This window comes from Harpia harpyja, chromosome 7 (assembly GCF_026419915.1).
Source record: "Harpia harpyja isolate bHarHar1 chromosome 7, bHarHar1 primary haplotype, whole genome shotgun sequence".
Lineage (NCBI taxonomy): Eukaryota > Metazoa > Chordata > Aves > Accipitriformes > Accipitridae > Harpia > Harpia harpyja.
The window spans coordinates 13,582,900-13,597,024 of NC_068946.1; the positions used below are offsets into that span (position 1 = coordinate 13,582,900).

Genomic DNA, 14,125 nt, shown 5'->3' on the forward strand with positions numbered 1-14,125 from the left:
GCCATCTCTCCAGGGTTCGTGCAGATAATTAAGCAGCTGAACAGGGTGTTGTTATTTAAGTCTATTTGAAATTCTCAGTCTGTTTTATGTATTTGTTTATTTAATTCATCAAAAATAACCAAAGCAATGCAATTGTATAATTGCCATGGAAATGTAGTGCACACTGGATGTTCAGCTTCCTCATCTTTATTTGATTTGCTTGTGTGGGTGCTTGTGATGTCACAGGTGTTTGAGTAGCTGATAGGGCAGGAGCAGGCACCTGGCTTGTGCAGGTGCTTGTGATGTCACTCAAACACCAGTAGCTGATAGGGCAGGAACAGGCTCAAGGAGCAAATGGTGTTTTGTAGTACTCAATAAACTATATCTGATCCATGTACCTGTTCAGTAGTGTATGGAATGAAAGCAAAGGTAATAGTATAGATATCATTAAATCAAAGAAAAAAATATGACTGACCCGCTTGTCAGTGGTGGCAATTTCTTAGCCCTCTTGCCTCAGTAGTTTTGGTAAAACCAGGTTTTGATTAAGGGTTTTGTCAGCACGGGTCTGTTTCACATAAGCTTCACAAAAGCATCCTGAATTTGTAAGCTTTTGGAGACTCGGAGTTGAGATTCATTTTGTGCATGCCCAAAATTTACAGTTTATTAGGTGTTTAGGTGCAAGCCTTGTGTTGTGTGAGTCATTGTTAAAGGATTTTCAGTCATGGGTTTCTCTAGGTTTGCTTTGTTAACAACTCAGAGTTGGGCCACCACTGCAGTGAATGGCAAGCTTCCAAAAATTTCTCAGTCTTATATACCTTTTTACCACCCATTATCCCAGTCCAAAGTCTTTGTAATTTTCCAGTTGATCTTGGTTCCCATGTCGTTATCATTCATCAATTTATCTCATCAATTCTCTTGTAGCGGTTCTTCTGAAGTTAGTGGTCGTAGGCAGAAGGTCTTTGGTCACCACAATCACTTATCTTCTTACACATCAAAGATCACCTTTGAATTTCTGAAAATCACTCAGGCTGTTCTATTAATTTATCTTCCTCTAAAGTTAATCACTTACTCCCATGTCTTAGGTCTAAGATGTATGATCCTTCTTCTGTTGATTCAGCTTGACTGGGTTTTAAGCCAGCCATGGTGGTGGCTACACATAGGACAAATAAGCAACTTATGCATATTGGTTTTTTAAGCACCTGCATTCTATTAATCATATCTAAAGCAATCTCTAATCATTAATTATATGTCTAATATGAACAGTCTTAGAAACAATAAGGCTTAAGGCCTAGTTCCCTTTACAGTCATGGAGCGGCAGTGTTTGCACTTCAGTGGCACAGGCTAAGTTGCGTTGTGCATGATCAGCTCCAGTTTTCGGGAGGTGTGATGCATGTGTTCATTGCCAGCCGCTCAGAGGGACCGCAGAAGTTGTGATGAGGACTTTTTGACTCTCATCTTGTCATAAAGACCTGTTCTTGCTGGATCTTCCTCAAGTATTGCTTGCGTGATATTCTTGATGGTACCTGCTCAGCAGGGACCGCTGTCTGCCCTCCCGGCTTGGTCAGTGTGTGGATCCCACATCCCTGCTCACCGATTTACAGATCCGTGGGTGTAGATCCGTGGCATCCTGCTGTATTTCAGCTCCTGGATGCACCTCTCCTAAAAGAAATCAGAAAAGAGCTCTTCAGGAAACTTTTGTTCTGATTCTCAATTTTTTCAGCTTATGTTTTAAGAAAATGGGGAACAATAGGGTTATTTTTTATTATTTATTTACTCAATTACTGGCTCTCAGTCATAGTGACCAGGTTGACATAAACCAAGCTTAAAAATACAACAGCTTCAGGAAGTTTAATACAATTGATATTTCAAAATGTTTATTTATTAAATGAGGAATTGATTATAGTAAGCAAACTGAATTTCACTGTGTCATTCAGACCTCGTAGGTCTCGCATGCTCTCAGTGCTGGGCCCAGAGGTGCTGTGAGACCTGGGCCAAGTGAGCCAGTCCTGTGCTTGGGTGCCTGAGGTTGACTTAACTTTGTTTATTAGCTTGCATTTCAAATATCAGCAAGAAATGAATCCTGCTGCAATGCTTATGTTCAGTTTACACAAATTCACTAGATTTTATGAAGTGTAGGACCTAGCATAACCTCGGAGTAGATTTGAATTAGGTTCTCAGTGAGAGTTGCATTAGAGTAAAAATGGGATGTTTACTTATTAGAAAGAAAAAAATTGCCCTGTTCCTTTGTTCTCTCCTGGCGAGACAACTGAGACATGTGAAAGGTAGAGTTTTGCCACCCCTGTAACATCTGCAGGATCAAAATCAGCATGCCCCTCAGCTTTTCCACAGCATGCACAACCCAAACTCACAGCCCTGGCTGCTGCTTGCAAGTGCTGAGCACCGTCCCACTGCACGTGCAGGAGAGGGGTTGCACGTGGATGACAGCGGCTGCTATGATCTTCAAGCACAGTGCTACAGTCATTATATACTCTGCATCTTTGCAGCGTTGGGGTGCCGTGGGGGAATAAATCCTGCCCTGGGCAGATTGGGCAGGCAGCTGGCCTCACTTCACACTTGGGTTAGACTGCTGGTGGCTTTGCTTCTTCATCGGTAGAGATGAAGCCGTGTTGGAGAGGTGTCACACAATTTAACATCTGAGCAAAATGATCCGTGTCCTCTCTTGAGTCCTGTGGTTTGCCATTTCTGGGCACTGTAAGTAGCAATGGGCCCATAAAGTGGGGCAGTGGCTGAAGCACAGCCGGATTTATGCTGAAAGACTCAAATGTCTGCTAGTTTGGGCTTTCTGCAGAGGATGCTGAGGATGGGGCTCACTTTGTCTAACTTGGATGCCCACAGCATCAATGCCGCTGCCTGTGCTGGTCATGCCATGCCCCGGCATAGTCCATAAGAAGGAGGAAATAGATCGGTAGCTTTTAGTGAAGCACGCTCAACAGCTACTGAAATGTAGACAGGTTTGCAAGGCATCCTGCCATCTTATGCCGCTGCTCTGACCCAACTCCGTTTTTATGAGGGAAAGTGAAAAAGCACGTTGTAGGCACTTCTAAATAATCACGACCTCTCCGAATAAGACTGCAGTCCACAGTTGTTAGCTGAATTGTAACTGTGTGTTGAAACATGACCAGGGTTCATAGTTTCACACCTGTTTTGAAATGAGATAAGCAACATGCACCTAAATTACTACAACAGTAGAGCAAAAGGGAATTGATTGGAGAGTTACAACTGTCAAAACCTCGCAGTAGCTGCTCTTTCCTACACTTGGCTCGTCCTGCTACTGAGTGGGCTCTGAGAGCAGTGGTTTCTTGTGCAGGAGCAGAGCAACTTTTTTTCTGCTTCATAATTATTTACAGGTTAATAATGAGTTCGTTGATTTGCCCTGTAAGCCAGACCAGATCCTGCTGAGATGGATGTGGCAAGGCTTATGTTACTGTCCCCGTGGACCCTTGTCACAGACCTCTCCACGATCCTCTCCGCTGAGGAGGCTGGTTTCTCACGGCTCCAGCGATGCACACTTGCCCTGCTAGGAAGGACAGAAGGAGAGAGCACTTTAGCCAGGATGAGAATGAGATGTGCATGGCAATATCTCCATGAGTCGGTGAAAAATCTGCAGGATAATGTCCTTGGAATAAAAGATCTGCTTGTAAGACTGCTTAGTGATGTGATTTCAGTAGCTCTGCTGTATCGCTTACTCCCCAGTAAAAACAGAAATCAAGACTTGGTATTTACTATTGTCATTAAACATCGCTTTTCTTTCAGGTATTAGCAATGCAGAAGCCCGTCAACCAGGGAAAGCACCAAACTTCAGTGTGAACTGGACAGTAGGAGACACTGGTCTTGAAGTTATTAATGCTACAACCGGCAAAGATGAAATGGGTCGTGCATCTCGCCTTTGTAAGCATGCTTTTTACAGCCGCTGGATGCGTATTCATGCAAAGGTATATCTTCCAGAGTGCTAGAATTTCCACTACTTCTTAATTCTTAATGAAATATCTCTGCGTGCCTGCTTTCTGTGTTCGGAAGCCACTTTCTGAGCCTGTTTTAAGCTGAGCCTGACATTAGCTGCTGCTCCATGTAGTAATGGAAAAGAACAATGCATTTGTTTAGCTTATTCTTTAATTTGATGATGAAAGGTCCAAAACGCATGCAAGGATCTAATAATCCTTGGTTTATAGCTAAGTAAACAAAGGGTGCTATCTCCTTTGAGCTTGCCTTCTCATTTTAATTTATTTCAAAGGATAATCCCAGTTTCACCACAAGCTAACCTGCTGAGCTTTTGCTCAGTCCTCTCTTAGAAAGAAAGGCTACAAGAAAGTGTCTGACAGTGGCTTTTCAATATCTAGATTTCTTCCACTGAAGGAAGCTGATAATCCAGAGAAAGCAAAAGGCAGGCTGGCTGGGGTGCAACTGGTCCCAAGAAAGTGCCTCTGCCATGGCGCGGTGCAGCGCAGCAGAAGGGCTCGCTTTGCAAGAGGCAAACGTTGCAGCTGGGTGTGGTGAGGCTGGGTACAGAGCCGTGATGGCTGGAGGGAGCAGTACTGTGTACTTGTCTGCCTTTGCCTGAACACTTGGTTTAGTAGCTCATTACCTTGTTTTAATAATAGTTGTTTTAAGAACTCAGTCACTCTCAAGGTGTTTGGCTTAATAGTTTCTTGTCTGTCTTCTTTCTCATCTTTAATCCCCACAGCTTTCCTCTAGCTTGCGCTCAAAGATCAAGCCTAATCTGTACCATGAAACCAAGCAAGGAGCCACCGAGTATCAAACTGCCAAAGAGTGTTTGTTTAAAGCATTCCTGAAGGCAGGACTTGGAGCCTGGGTGGAGAAGCCCATAGAACAGGATCAGTTTTCTCTCACGGTCTAATTCACAGACTGCACATCACTTTGGAAAGGGGGTTGTTCTGGAAATTCCTGGTGTCCAGCATTGCTTTCTGGCATCTCCGCAGCCATCAAAACATCTTTTTACTGTTTGGAGTTGGGTTTTTTCCCTTTGTTTTTCTGAAACTTCATAGTAACTGTTTCTGTTTTGCCTAAGTATTGAAACTCAGTGATGATCTGACACATAATTGTATATTTTGTTATGGGAAAGTAATTTCTGGTGTATTTCTAGAAATACTTTTACTGTAGAAAACTTGCAGTAAGGCTGTCCTTACAGTATGCAATGACTCATTTTTTCTGGGTTAAAATAATTTCTTTTTTTAATTCAATGTCATCAAATGCATGAAGAAATGAAAGTTTCTCTAGGTTTTACACCACACTTTTAGGAAGTAGATTAATTTTTTTAAAAGAAAATAGGTGACAAAGCTGATTCTACTCCTCTGTTAACTTGTTTTTGAACTGCAGATATTTCTAGCATATAGCCCACAGAGCCAGAATGGAGTCTGGACAGCTAGTTTTTCCCCACTTCCTTGCTCTTTAAAACCAGCTGCTGAAAATTTCATGTCTTTGATGTATGTATTTATTAGTCTGTGACCCAGTTTTTAACATGCAGCTTTTTATTCTGTTTTTAAAAATACATTTACCTCCCATTTACACACATTGTGAAGTCTTCATTTTTTTTACCATTGTAAACTGGAAACAGCAAAATAATTATTTGTAAGTTAAGAAGTTTAGTCTATAATGTGCAGAAACCTGTTTAGAAGTAGGTGATTTGTATATCCCAGGAACTCATCAGAATACAATCGTAACTGTAACAGTAATATGACAACTTAAAAAAAAAAAAAAATTGCTCATTTTAAGGGCACTAAGCCTGAATTGCCAAAACTAGTCACTTGCTGGGTATTAATTGTTCTCTTCTTGGAAATGAAAAGCTCTTGTATGGACAGAAAGTTGTTAAAACTTCTTTCCTGTGAGTTACATCTGCTTTCACCCAAGTTGTTGTGTCTCTGAGATTTCATTGACTTTTGACTTTACACGTGTGATGGTCTTCATGAAGCTAATTAGGTAAGTTTCTCTCAAACGTGCTTTCATTTGCTTTCACAATTACTTAGAAAGGTGTTTTTCCTAAAGGTGTAGACACTTCTGCTTTATGTAAAAATGTAAGATAGAAGGGAAATACTGTGAGATCAGTTTGATTAACTGGTGTATAGAAGGCACTTTTAAAAACACCTTTTAGTACATGATGTTTAGGAGTGGATGAAACAATGTCTGGTATCACTTCTCTGCGCACATGGCGTGTGTCCAAACACATCCCTTGGCTTATGCCCATCCAACTATCACCTGTGCTTTCTGAAGAGCATCTCAGAGATCCTTTGTGTTCCCTTTGCAAATGATGAAGATGATGTTTCGTGACATGGGAGTCCGCCTGACAAAACCAAATCAGTGCACCACCGCTCCAGCTGTTGGTTCCTGTCGCTCCGCTCCGCCGCCCCTTGCTTGTGCTGCACGGGACATCAGATCAGCAGGCTGGTCCGTGCTTTGAAGTCAAGTGTTGCTTTTAGACCCACATTGGGTCAGAGATCCAGTTCAGAGTTGTGCCGGCGCATCCGCGGAGGCAGTGGAGTGGAGCGTGGGTCCCTTCACCCAGCTTCATGGCCAAAGCCTGTGTATCATGAAGCCGTAACTGGAGTTACTGTACCTCAGCCCCAGCATCTCCAGGGGTTTAGCGAATACTTGGGGCGTTGGAGACTTTGATGTAAAACCACTTCTGGCCAATCCTGAATGCCAAGGAGGTGTGCTGCTTCGTTATTGCTCAAGTAGGAACCTGTTTTCAACTTCAAAAAATGATCAAGCCTGAAAATCACTTGTGCATTAGTTGAAGCTTCTGGGTTAGTGTCTTGGAAGTAATGCATTGAGGTACAAACAATGCATTTTTGGCAGTATTGTGGATAATAGCAAGCACTGCTGTGGGAAGGCAAGCAATTCTGTGGCCTAGTGATCCCCTCGGAAGAGACTGTGATGCTTCCAGAGGTGACTGCCTTTTCCAGACACCAGAGGAGCAAATGTTGCAAGCTGCAATAGACAGGCTGTGTTAATTCAGCTTTGTTGGCGACTTAAGCCATCCTATCCACTTCTTGTTAAAACCAAAAGTGCTCCCATGGCCTCTACAAGCCCGAGAAGGCTTTTGCGGTCGTCATCTGACTGAGGCTTAGACTGACCTATTCTAAAACTAAGAGGAATTTAATTGTATGTGGTCAGATTTTGCAAGCACTCGGCCATCTGCCTTTGAGATCAACCTTGTCTCGTTCACGTTGCAGAAATTCTGTTGTGGCTGTAGTTGAATACATGCATACGTTTCTGCAGGATCAAGGGAAAGCTGGTCACACCGTGTGCATTTTCTTGGGATCATTACTGCTATTAGATGAAATACACATTTTTAAGGGGCTCAGTCTATTGATAAATGAAGTCTGTTGATAATTTCCAGCAAATTATTGTTACCCATCTTCCTGAAGCACTCAATCAAAAGTTGGTGTGTCTCTGGATTTTTTTGATGACTAGGAAAGTATTAGCTCAAACTATTTTTTTTATGAAGTCACAAATATGAGCAATATATTTAAGTATTATTATAGACATAGTTTTTTAAGCTGTTTGAATGAACGATTAAAATTAAACTGTAAAGGAAATATGTTCCTTGCCAAAACCTTTTGACGAAGGAATGGTGTCAGGTTATTTATGAGGAATGAGTTCTCTTGTTTATAATTCTGGGATTTTAAAAAGTAAGAAGTTTTCCAGGGTTGTATGCAATCCATATCTGTCTTCTGGGAGTCAATAAAATACTGCTTGGCTTCCTTCACTTGCTTGTTCCTTTTTGTGCAGCTAATACGTGGGAAAGTGGGGAGGCAGAGTAGTGATTGCTGATGCTCCTGTGTTCCTCACAAATCACCATCACCGAGCAAGAATGGATAGCGATGTATATAATTTCAAGTGACTGCAAAAGATAAGACAGCTCGGCTTCCGGTAGCTGCTGAACATTGTGGCTGACCTTTCTGTTGGGAGCGGTGGGTTGGGAGGCTGAGCAGTCTTGTCTGAAAAGCCTGGGCTGGCAGGGTGGGAGCTGGTCTGCACAGGGACTTGCAATGCTGCTCTGGGAGCTGCTTTGGTTCTTTCAATTATTTATTTTTTTTTTTTCCTTATTTTTGATTGAATATGAGTATTTGTCTCAGGATCTTCAAAGGACTTAAAGAGTAACAACTTCAATGTTGATGAATACTTGAAATCTAATTTAAGGTGTTTTTCTCCAGATGACAGTCTAGCTATAATAAAGTTTGTAGGTTAGTAAAATAGATAATTTTAAATATAAATGTTTGAAATATATATGTTCTGCAGGATCATTTTAAGAAAATTTGGGCCTAAAGGTTAACACTTGGAATATTGGTTATGGCTGTACTCAGGACCTGGTAATAACTATAGATTATTTCTTACCACTTGTGTGTGAAGCATATCGTGTGTAGGAGCTTGTTAGCAACCGTTCTCCCCCAACGGCGTGGATGTCCACGTAGCTCTCGCACTTGCAGACCCCGCTCGTCCTCATGTAGCTAGTGACGGCAATCGTGACTGTGCGTACTTAAGAATGTACAGTTGGCAATTTTGATCTTCTCCTCATCTTAGAGAAATCTTTTCATGACTGGTTACCGCATAGGAAACTCAGGAGTAGAAGATTTTTGTGTGCTATTACTCTGTATGTCCTCTAAATCTAAAATAATTTGCAGCTGGAAGTCTAAGATCTCAGAGCTGCTGTTGCATTTCATCAATCCAGTTCTGTGATGTCTAAGAGTGCCGTCGACCCAAGGGGAAAAAATAAATCTTGTCCTGCTGTCTCGGTGAAAACGTGCATGAAATAAAGCTCTTGGTTCAGAGTGCTTGGTAGCACAAAGCAGAGCATGTGTCTCATGGCAGAGTAGTGCTGCCTTTTGAAAACAAGCTGTCTTTTTAAAAAAATAACCAACCAGGAATTGAGAATCAATTATAAGAATTGCTCGGTTGTGGTCACCACATAATTGAGATTTTTTTTTTTTTTTTTTTAAATAGCAATGGTTTTCTAAATAGCAAAAATATTGCCATTCCTTAAATTAGGCTTTAATGCTTGGGAGGCTTACGCTTGCAGAGAAGCTGCACTTTGAATTCTTTGCATTTGTATCATCATAAAATGCTCACTGTGAAAATTTTCCCAAAGTTTACTGACAAGGAAGAAGAGCTGGAATTCAGGTATACAGTCAGAACACAAATGTCTAGTGCTACTTAAAACCTAAGAACCCACAGAAATAAAATGTATAAAATATAATTATCCTGTCTCAGAATCGCCATGTGTTTTTTATTCTTTGTGGTTTGTTGGTTTTTTTCTGCCACCAAGTGATTTCTGTTGAGTTTAAAAGATTTCATCTTCTCTTAGTGCGCTCCTGCTTGGAGAGGAGTTGATGTTTATCCCAGGGTTACCTAGAGCTAACAGAGGCACGGGTTTTGAAAGGGACACAAAGTGGATTTTGGAAGGGACACTGGGCTTGGGGCCGGGAAGGGGCTGGTGCAGGGGCAGGTTCCTGCTACACCCTGGTGCGGTGGCCTGGGCTTGGTCCCTGTCCTGCTTGGGGGTTCAGTGGAGACGGCCGTTGGCTCCGTCCTGCGTGCTACAGCTGTGACTGAGTCAGCATCTGACTGAAGCAGGAGGAGGAGAGAGACATTAAAATTGCTGCTTTCTCTAGTTCCTAAAGCAGAAAGGATGACGTGGGACGTGATTTCTGCTCCCTCCTGCTCTCTGCTGGAGAGGCCCTTAGGCAGGAGACAGGGAGCGTGGGCCAAACAAATTGTCTGCTCGGCAGCAGGCACTTCCCAGCCCCGGCCTTTCCCAGAGACATCCCAGCACAGGCGGGCCCCAGCTATGTGTAATTCTGAGGCTTTTAGGGTGCATTGGGCTTACTGCCATTCCTTTATGGAAACAACTGGTCTGGAGTATTTGTAACAATTTTGGGTTGAGCCCCAAGGAAGAAAGTTGCGTGGGTCTCTGTGGTTGGGTATTTACATCCACAGGATGCATGGTATTTCATCACTAGGCAGGTGATGCGCGTCTCTAAAACACACCCAGGTGGAAAAAACAAAGGCCCCTACGTACATGCACGAGCATCACATGCCTAAGCTGTGATGGTGCTTCTGATAAAATTTCTTCTTTCATTGTTTCTGTTGAGCTGGTTGTGGTAGGAAGGATGCAGTCCAATGGGGGCTGCAAAAACCGAGCTGTGGCTGAAATCCTGAACCTGTCAGAGTTGGTGGAGAGCAGATAGGACCTGAGTTTCTCCTTGGATCATGTCAACATACGGTGTTTTTCAGAACCTTTGCAGCCAAAGGTCTGTCCTGTTGCCTGTTAATAAATGGGCAGTTAGTTGTGCCAACAGCATTTGCATGTGCAGGAATGAGTTTTATGAGTAGCTATGTTTTGTTTTCTTCAGCCATTCCAGAAAAGAGGAATTAAGAGCTGTGTTTGCTGTCAGTCCCAAGGGCAGCTGGCCTTGGCAGGTGTCACGATTTAAAGAATTTCTGTTCTCTGGAGGGAAAGATCCACAACCGAGGTGACTGCAATATTTTTTCCTTTTTTAATATCTTCATCATTATCATACCAATATCATTTTTGTTGTAGTTCAGCTGAGATGTCTTTAACGAATTTAAGATCAAATGTGTGTGTGAATATGTATTTATACATATATATATATTGCTGTATATTATTAGCATTAAGCAGTTATTCTTCCCCAATCTTCCTCTGTGACAGTGTGAATACATTAGCTTTACCTACCTGGTGTAAGGATATTGAAGAACACTCTCAGATACTGTCCTCAACATTCACTTTCTCCATTCATAGTCCCAACTTTGAAGACGAGACCTCGTTTTACCTCTGGTTTGTCGCTTTCCTTACAGCACACTTGTTTCTATCCCGGTGTCACTGCTGAAGCACAACCCATCGGTCGATTATTCTAAGCAATGACTGTTTTGCATACTACCTTGCTTTGTTTAATTAATGTTTGTACAGAGATTTGAAAATATAAAGAGCTATATCATTGCTAAGTTTCATCATTGTTTTTGTGCATTGATATTGCTAGTGGCAGCAAAAAAATAAGTGAAACATCACAAAATACCGTGCATGTCCTTAAAATGGTGGGTTTGGTTACATCCTGAAGAGCTAGCAAGGAAGTAAGCTGAGGGTATATTTCTGAACCTGCCAAGTTGATCTCTGAAATCACAGCTTTTGCAAAGAGAAAGGGAGGGAGGGATTGCAGGCTTGGGAATGCATGGCACCGCATCGCAGAGGGAGCAGGAGCGCCCGGGGTGTGTGTGTGCCTGCAGCTGGAAATGGGAAGCTCTGGAGGTGGGAGCTGCCCTCCCTGCCCATGGGACACCGACCCACTGCCCAGGTGCCGTGGGTGATGCGCGGTGTCGCTGCTGGCCAGAGCATGGGAGAGGGGAGAGCGAGAAAGTATGCGACAGGTCTGCAGCTCCAGCATAGACACGTGGCCTGCCACTGCTGCTGCTTTTGGAAAATGGTGTTTTGCAGTCGTTTGCTCAGTCCCAAGTGGATGTGTCCCTAACTTCTAGGGACTTGTAGGTGGTCACAAGGGTTTTCATCGGAGCATGTGTCCTCCATTGGGTTTAGATCCTGCACGTGGTCATAGCCTTGAGCTCTGCTGCCAGGTGGGCTGGGTGAGCCCCATGAGGTGCCAGCTGGGAAGAGCTGGCTGGGGCAGCCCTGGCAGGAGGCGTTCCTGGGGTCCCCGCAGATCCGGGTTCTGACCTCGTCTCTCTTCCTCTCTGTCCCAGCCCTTCAAAGCACGACAAAAGACGTCAGCCTCTCCGTCTCAAGCCTGGCAACTCAAACCCTATTCCTGCTAAGAGCCGCAGAGAGAAATCCCCTCTCCAGATTCAGGCTGCCGGTGCTGCAAGAGCGATTCCGCAGGGCATGGAGGAGGCGGCCTTCTCTCCGGGACAATGGCTTCCTGTGCTGCTGGAGCTCTGTGCAGAGCTGATCCCGGGAGCTCCGTGTGCTGGGGCCACCTGAGCCTGCGGGGAAGGCTGGGTGGCTCCTGGCCTCTCCCTGCCCAGGGATCAGCTCTTCTCTAAGAGCGCCTTCTTTCACCCCGGCATGGGAATATGAAATCCATGTCATTATACGCAGAGGCCCAGGAGCATGAAAGGGAGAGAACAATAAATGGCTTTTAGACCCGCGTAACTTCATACTTTCTAAGGGGAGCTGAACCTAACAGCTGTAGCTGCCAACACTGTGTACCGATGCAGAAACGAACCTCTGGAGGAAGAAAGAAAAAGAACAAAACCAAGCAAGGAAGCGATCGCATTTCTAGGCTGTGCGATCGGCTTTATTTCTGTAGCTTGTCCCAGGTATTACGTGCTTTCCCAGTGCAGGACTTGGCCATCTTCTGGTGGTGGCGAGCAGCACGTGAATGGCTGTACCGCCAAATCTTGAGCTACTTCTCTTCTGCCCATCTTTTTCCAACCAGCGGGTCTTGCTTTGGTCCCCAGTATCCCCAGGGCGTTGGGGAAGAGGAGAAAAAGGGTACTTGTGCTCAGCAACAGTTGCCCAGGCATGCAACGTGGTAGGAAAGGTGGCCAGAAACGCCTTCACCCTTTGGTTCTTCTGCTGAAGCCTTAACGCTTCCAACAAAGCTCATGGGCAGAGCGCCTGAAAAACTTGTCCTTGGAGATGCCCACAAATATTCTCCCAGCCCTGAACCGCCAGTTGTCTCCTGCCCGTGTGTTGCTGGCTGGATTGTTGAGGGGTCCGAGGTGCCTCTTTAGCCGGCGCCTGTGGAGCTCCTTCAGTGCTGTTCTGCTGTGGGGCGGGTTTTCCGGGCTGGGGGAGACCCTAAGGGGACAGGGCGGTGGGAGGCCCTGAGAGGATGGGCTGGTGAAAGACCTTGAGGGGCCAGGGCGGTGGAGCGCCTTCAGGTGCATCGGGGCAGCTGGAGACCCTGAGGGGACGGCGTGGCGGCAGGCCATGAAGGGATGAGGTGCTGGGGAGGTCCTGAGGTGACAGGGTGAGAGGAGGCCCTGAGGGGACACGGTGGCGGGAAGCCATGAGGGGACGGGGTGGTGGGAGGCTACAAGGGGACGGGGTGGTGGGAGGCTACGAGGGGACGGGGTGGTGGGATGACTTCAGGTGCATCAGGGCAGTGGGAGGCCCTGGGGGAATGGGGCGGTGGGAAGGCCCTGAAGTGACGGGGCGGCAGGAGGCCCAGAGGGGACAGGGGTGGCGGGAGGCCCTGAGGAGTGGGGGGGGTGGGCAGCCCTGAGAGGACGGGGTGGCGGGAGGCCGTAAGGAGCCCCCACGCAGCCGCCTCGTTCCTTGCCACCCTGCTTCCGTGGTGCTTCCCTGCGGTGTCTCCCATCCCTGCGGCTGAAGCCCTCAAGGCTAGGCCTCAGCAGGATGGTGGGGATATCCCCCAACGTGCCTAGGCTGGCCGAGAAGGAGGAGAAGGGGGATCCAGAGGGGCACGTCCGCTGGGTGCTGCCGGCGAGGGGCAGTGGGCAGAGGCGAGGCTGGCGGCCAGCCCGGGCCCCAGGGCTTGCCCAGGCCACGGCGCTGTGGCCGGGACCCTGCTCTGGGCCCGCAGAGCTGGCGTGACCATGTGGAGGGTGATGGTCTCCGAGCACGGGACTGCGGAGGAGGTGCTGCCTTCTTGTATTGGGTTTGTGTGGCGGGGCTTTAGTACCGGGGAGGGGCTGCAGGGGTGGTTCCTGTGAGAAGCTGCTAGAAGCTTCCCCGGCTCTGGCCCAGGCCGAGCCCATCAGCGATGGTGGTAGCGCCTCTGGGATAACAAATTTAAGAGGGGAAACCTGCAGCGGGGAGGGGAGCGGGATGTGAGAGGAACCCCTACGCAGACAGCAAGGTCAGTGAAGGAGGAGGGGGAAGAGGCATGCCAGAGGACGCCCCTGCAGTCGTATGTTTGAGTTACGGCCTTGCTGTGGTGATACTGCTCTGGGGAGGCCCCAGAGCATGGGCACATGGCAGTGTGTCACAGGGCGCTTTGTGACCCACCGTGATATGGGCACCGCCAATTGCATGGCACGTGGCAGTGTGTCACAGGACCCTTTGTGACCCTCCATGGTATAAACGCTGGCAGGGACGCGGCCACCCCACAGCGCCCGGAGGACGCGACGGGACAGGACGGGACAGAGCGGGGCTGCGAAGGAGCCCCTGTGC

General features: G+C 46.3%; 1 protein-coding gene across 6 annotated transcripts in view; it reads left to right on the top strand.

Annotated features, from left to right (window-relative positions):
• ADARB1 (adenosine deaminase RNA specific B1) overlaps positions 1 to 10,972 on the top strand; it is a 91,958-nt gene extending 80,986 nt beyond the window's left edge. For 5 of the 6 annotated variants that reach the window (XM_052791227.1, XM_052791228.1, XM_052791224.1 and 2 more), the window contains 2 exons: positions 3,754 to 3,932; positions 4,682 to 10,972. In XM_052791227.1, the coding sequence (XP_052647187.1) occupies positions 3,754 to 3,932; positions 4,682 to 4,855 (353 nt within the window). In that variant the 3' untranslated portion in view covers positions 4,856 to 10,972. The remainder of the gene's footprint in view (positions 1 to 3,753; positions 3,933 to 4,681) is intronic. The other variant, XM_052791229.1, reaches the window with a different exon arrangement.
• The last annotated feature ends 3,153 nt before the right edge of the window (positions 10,973 to 14,125 follow it).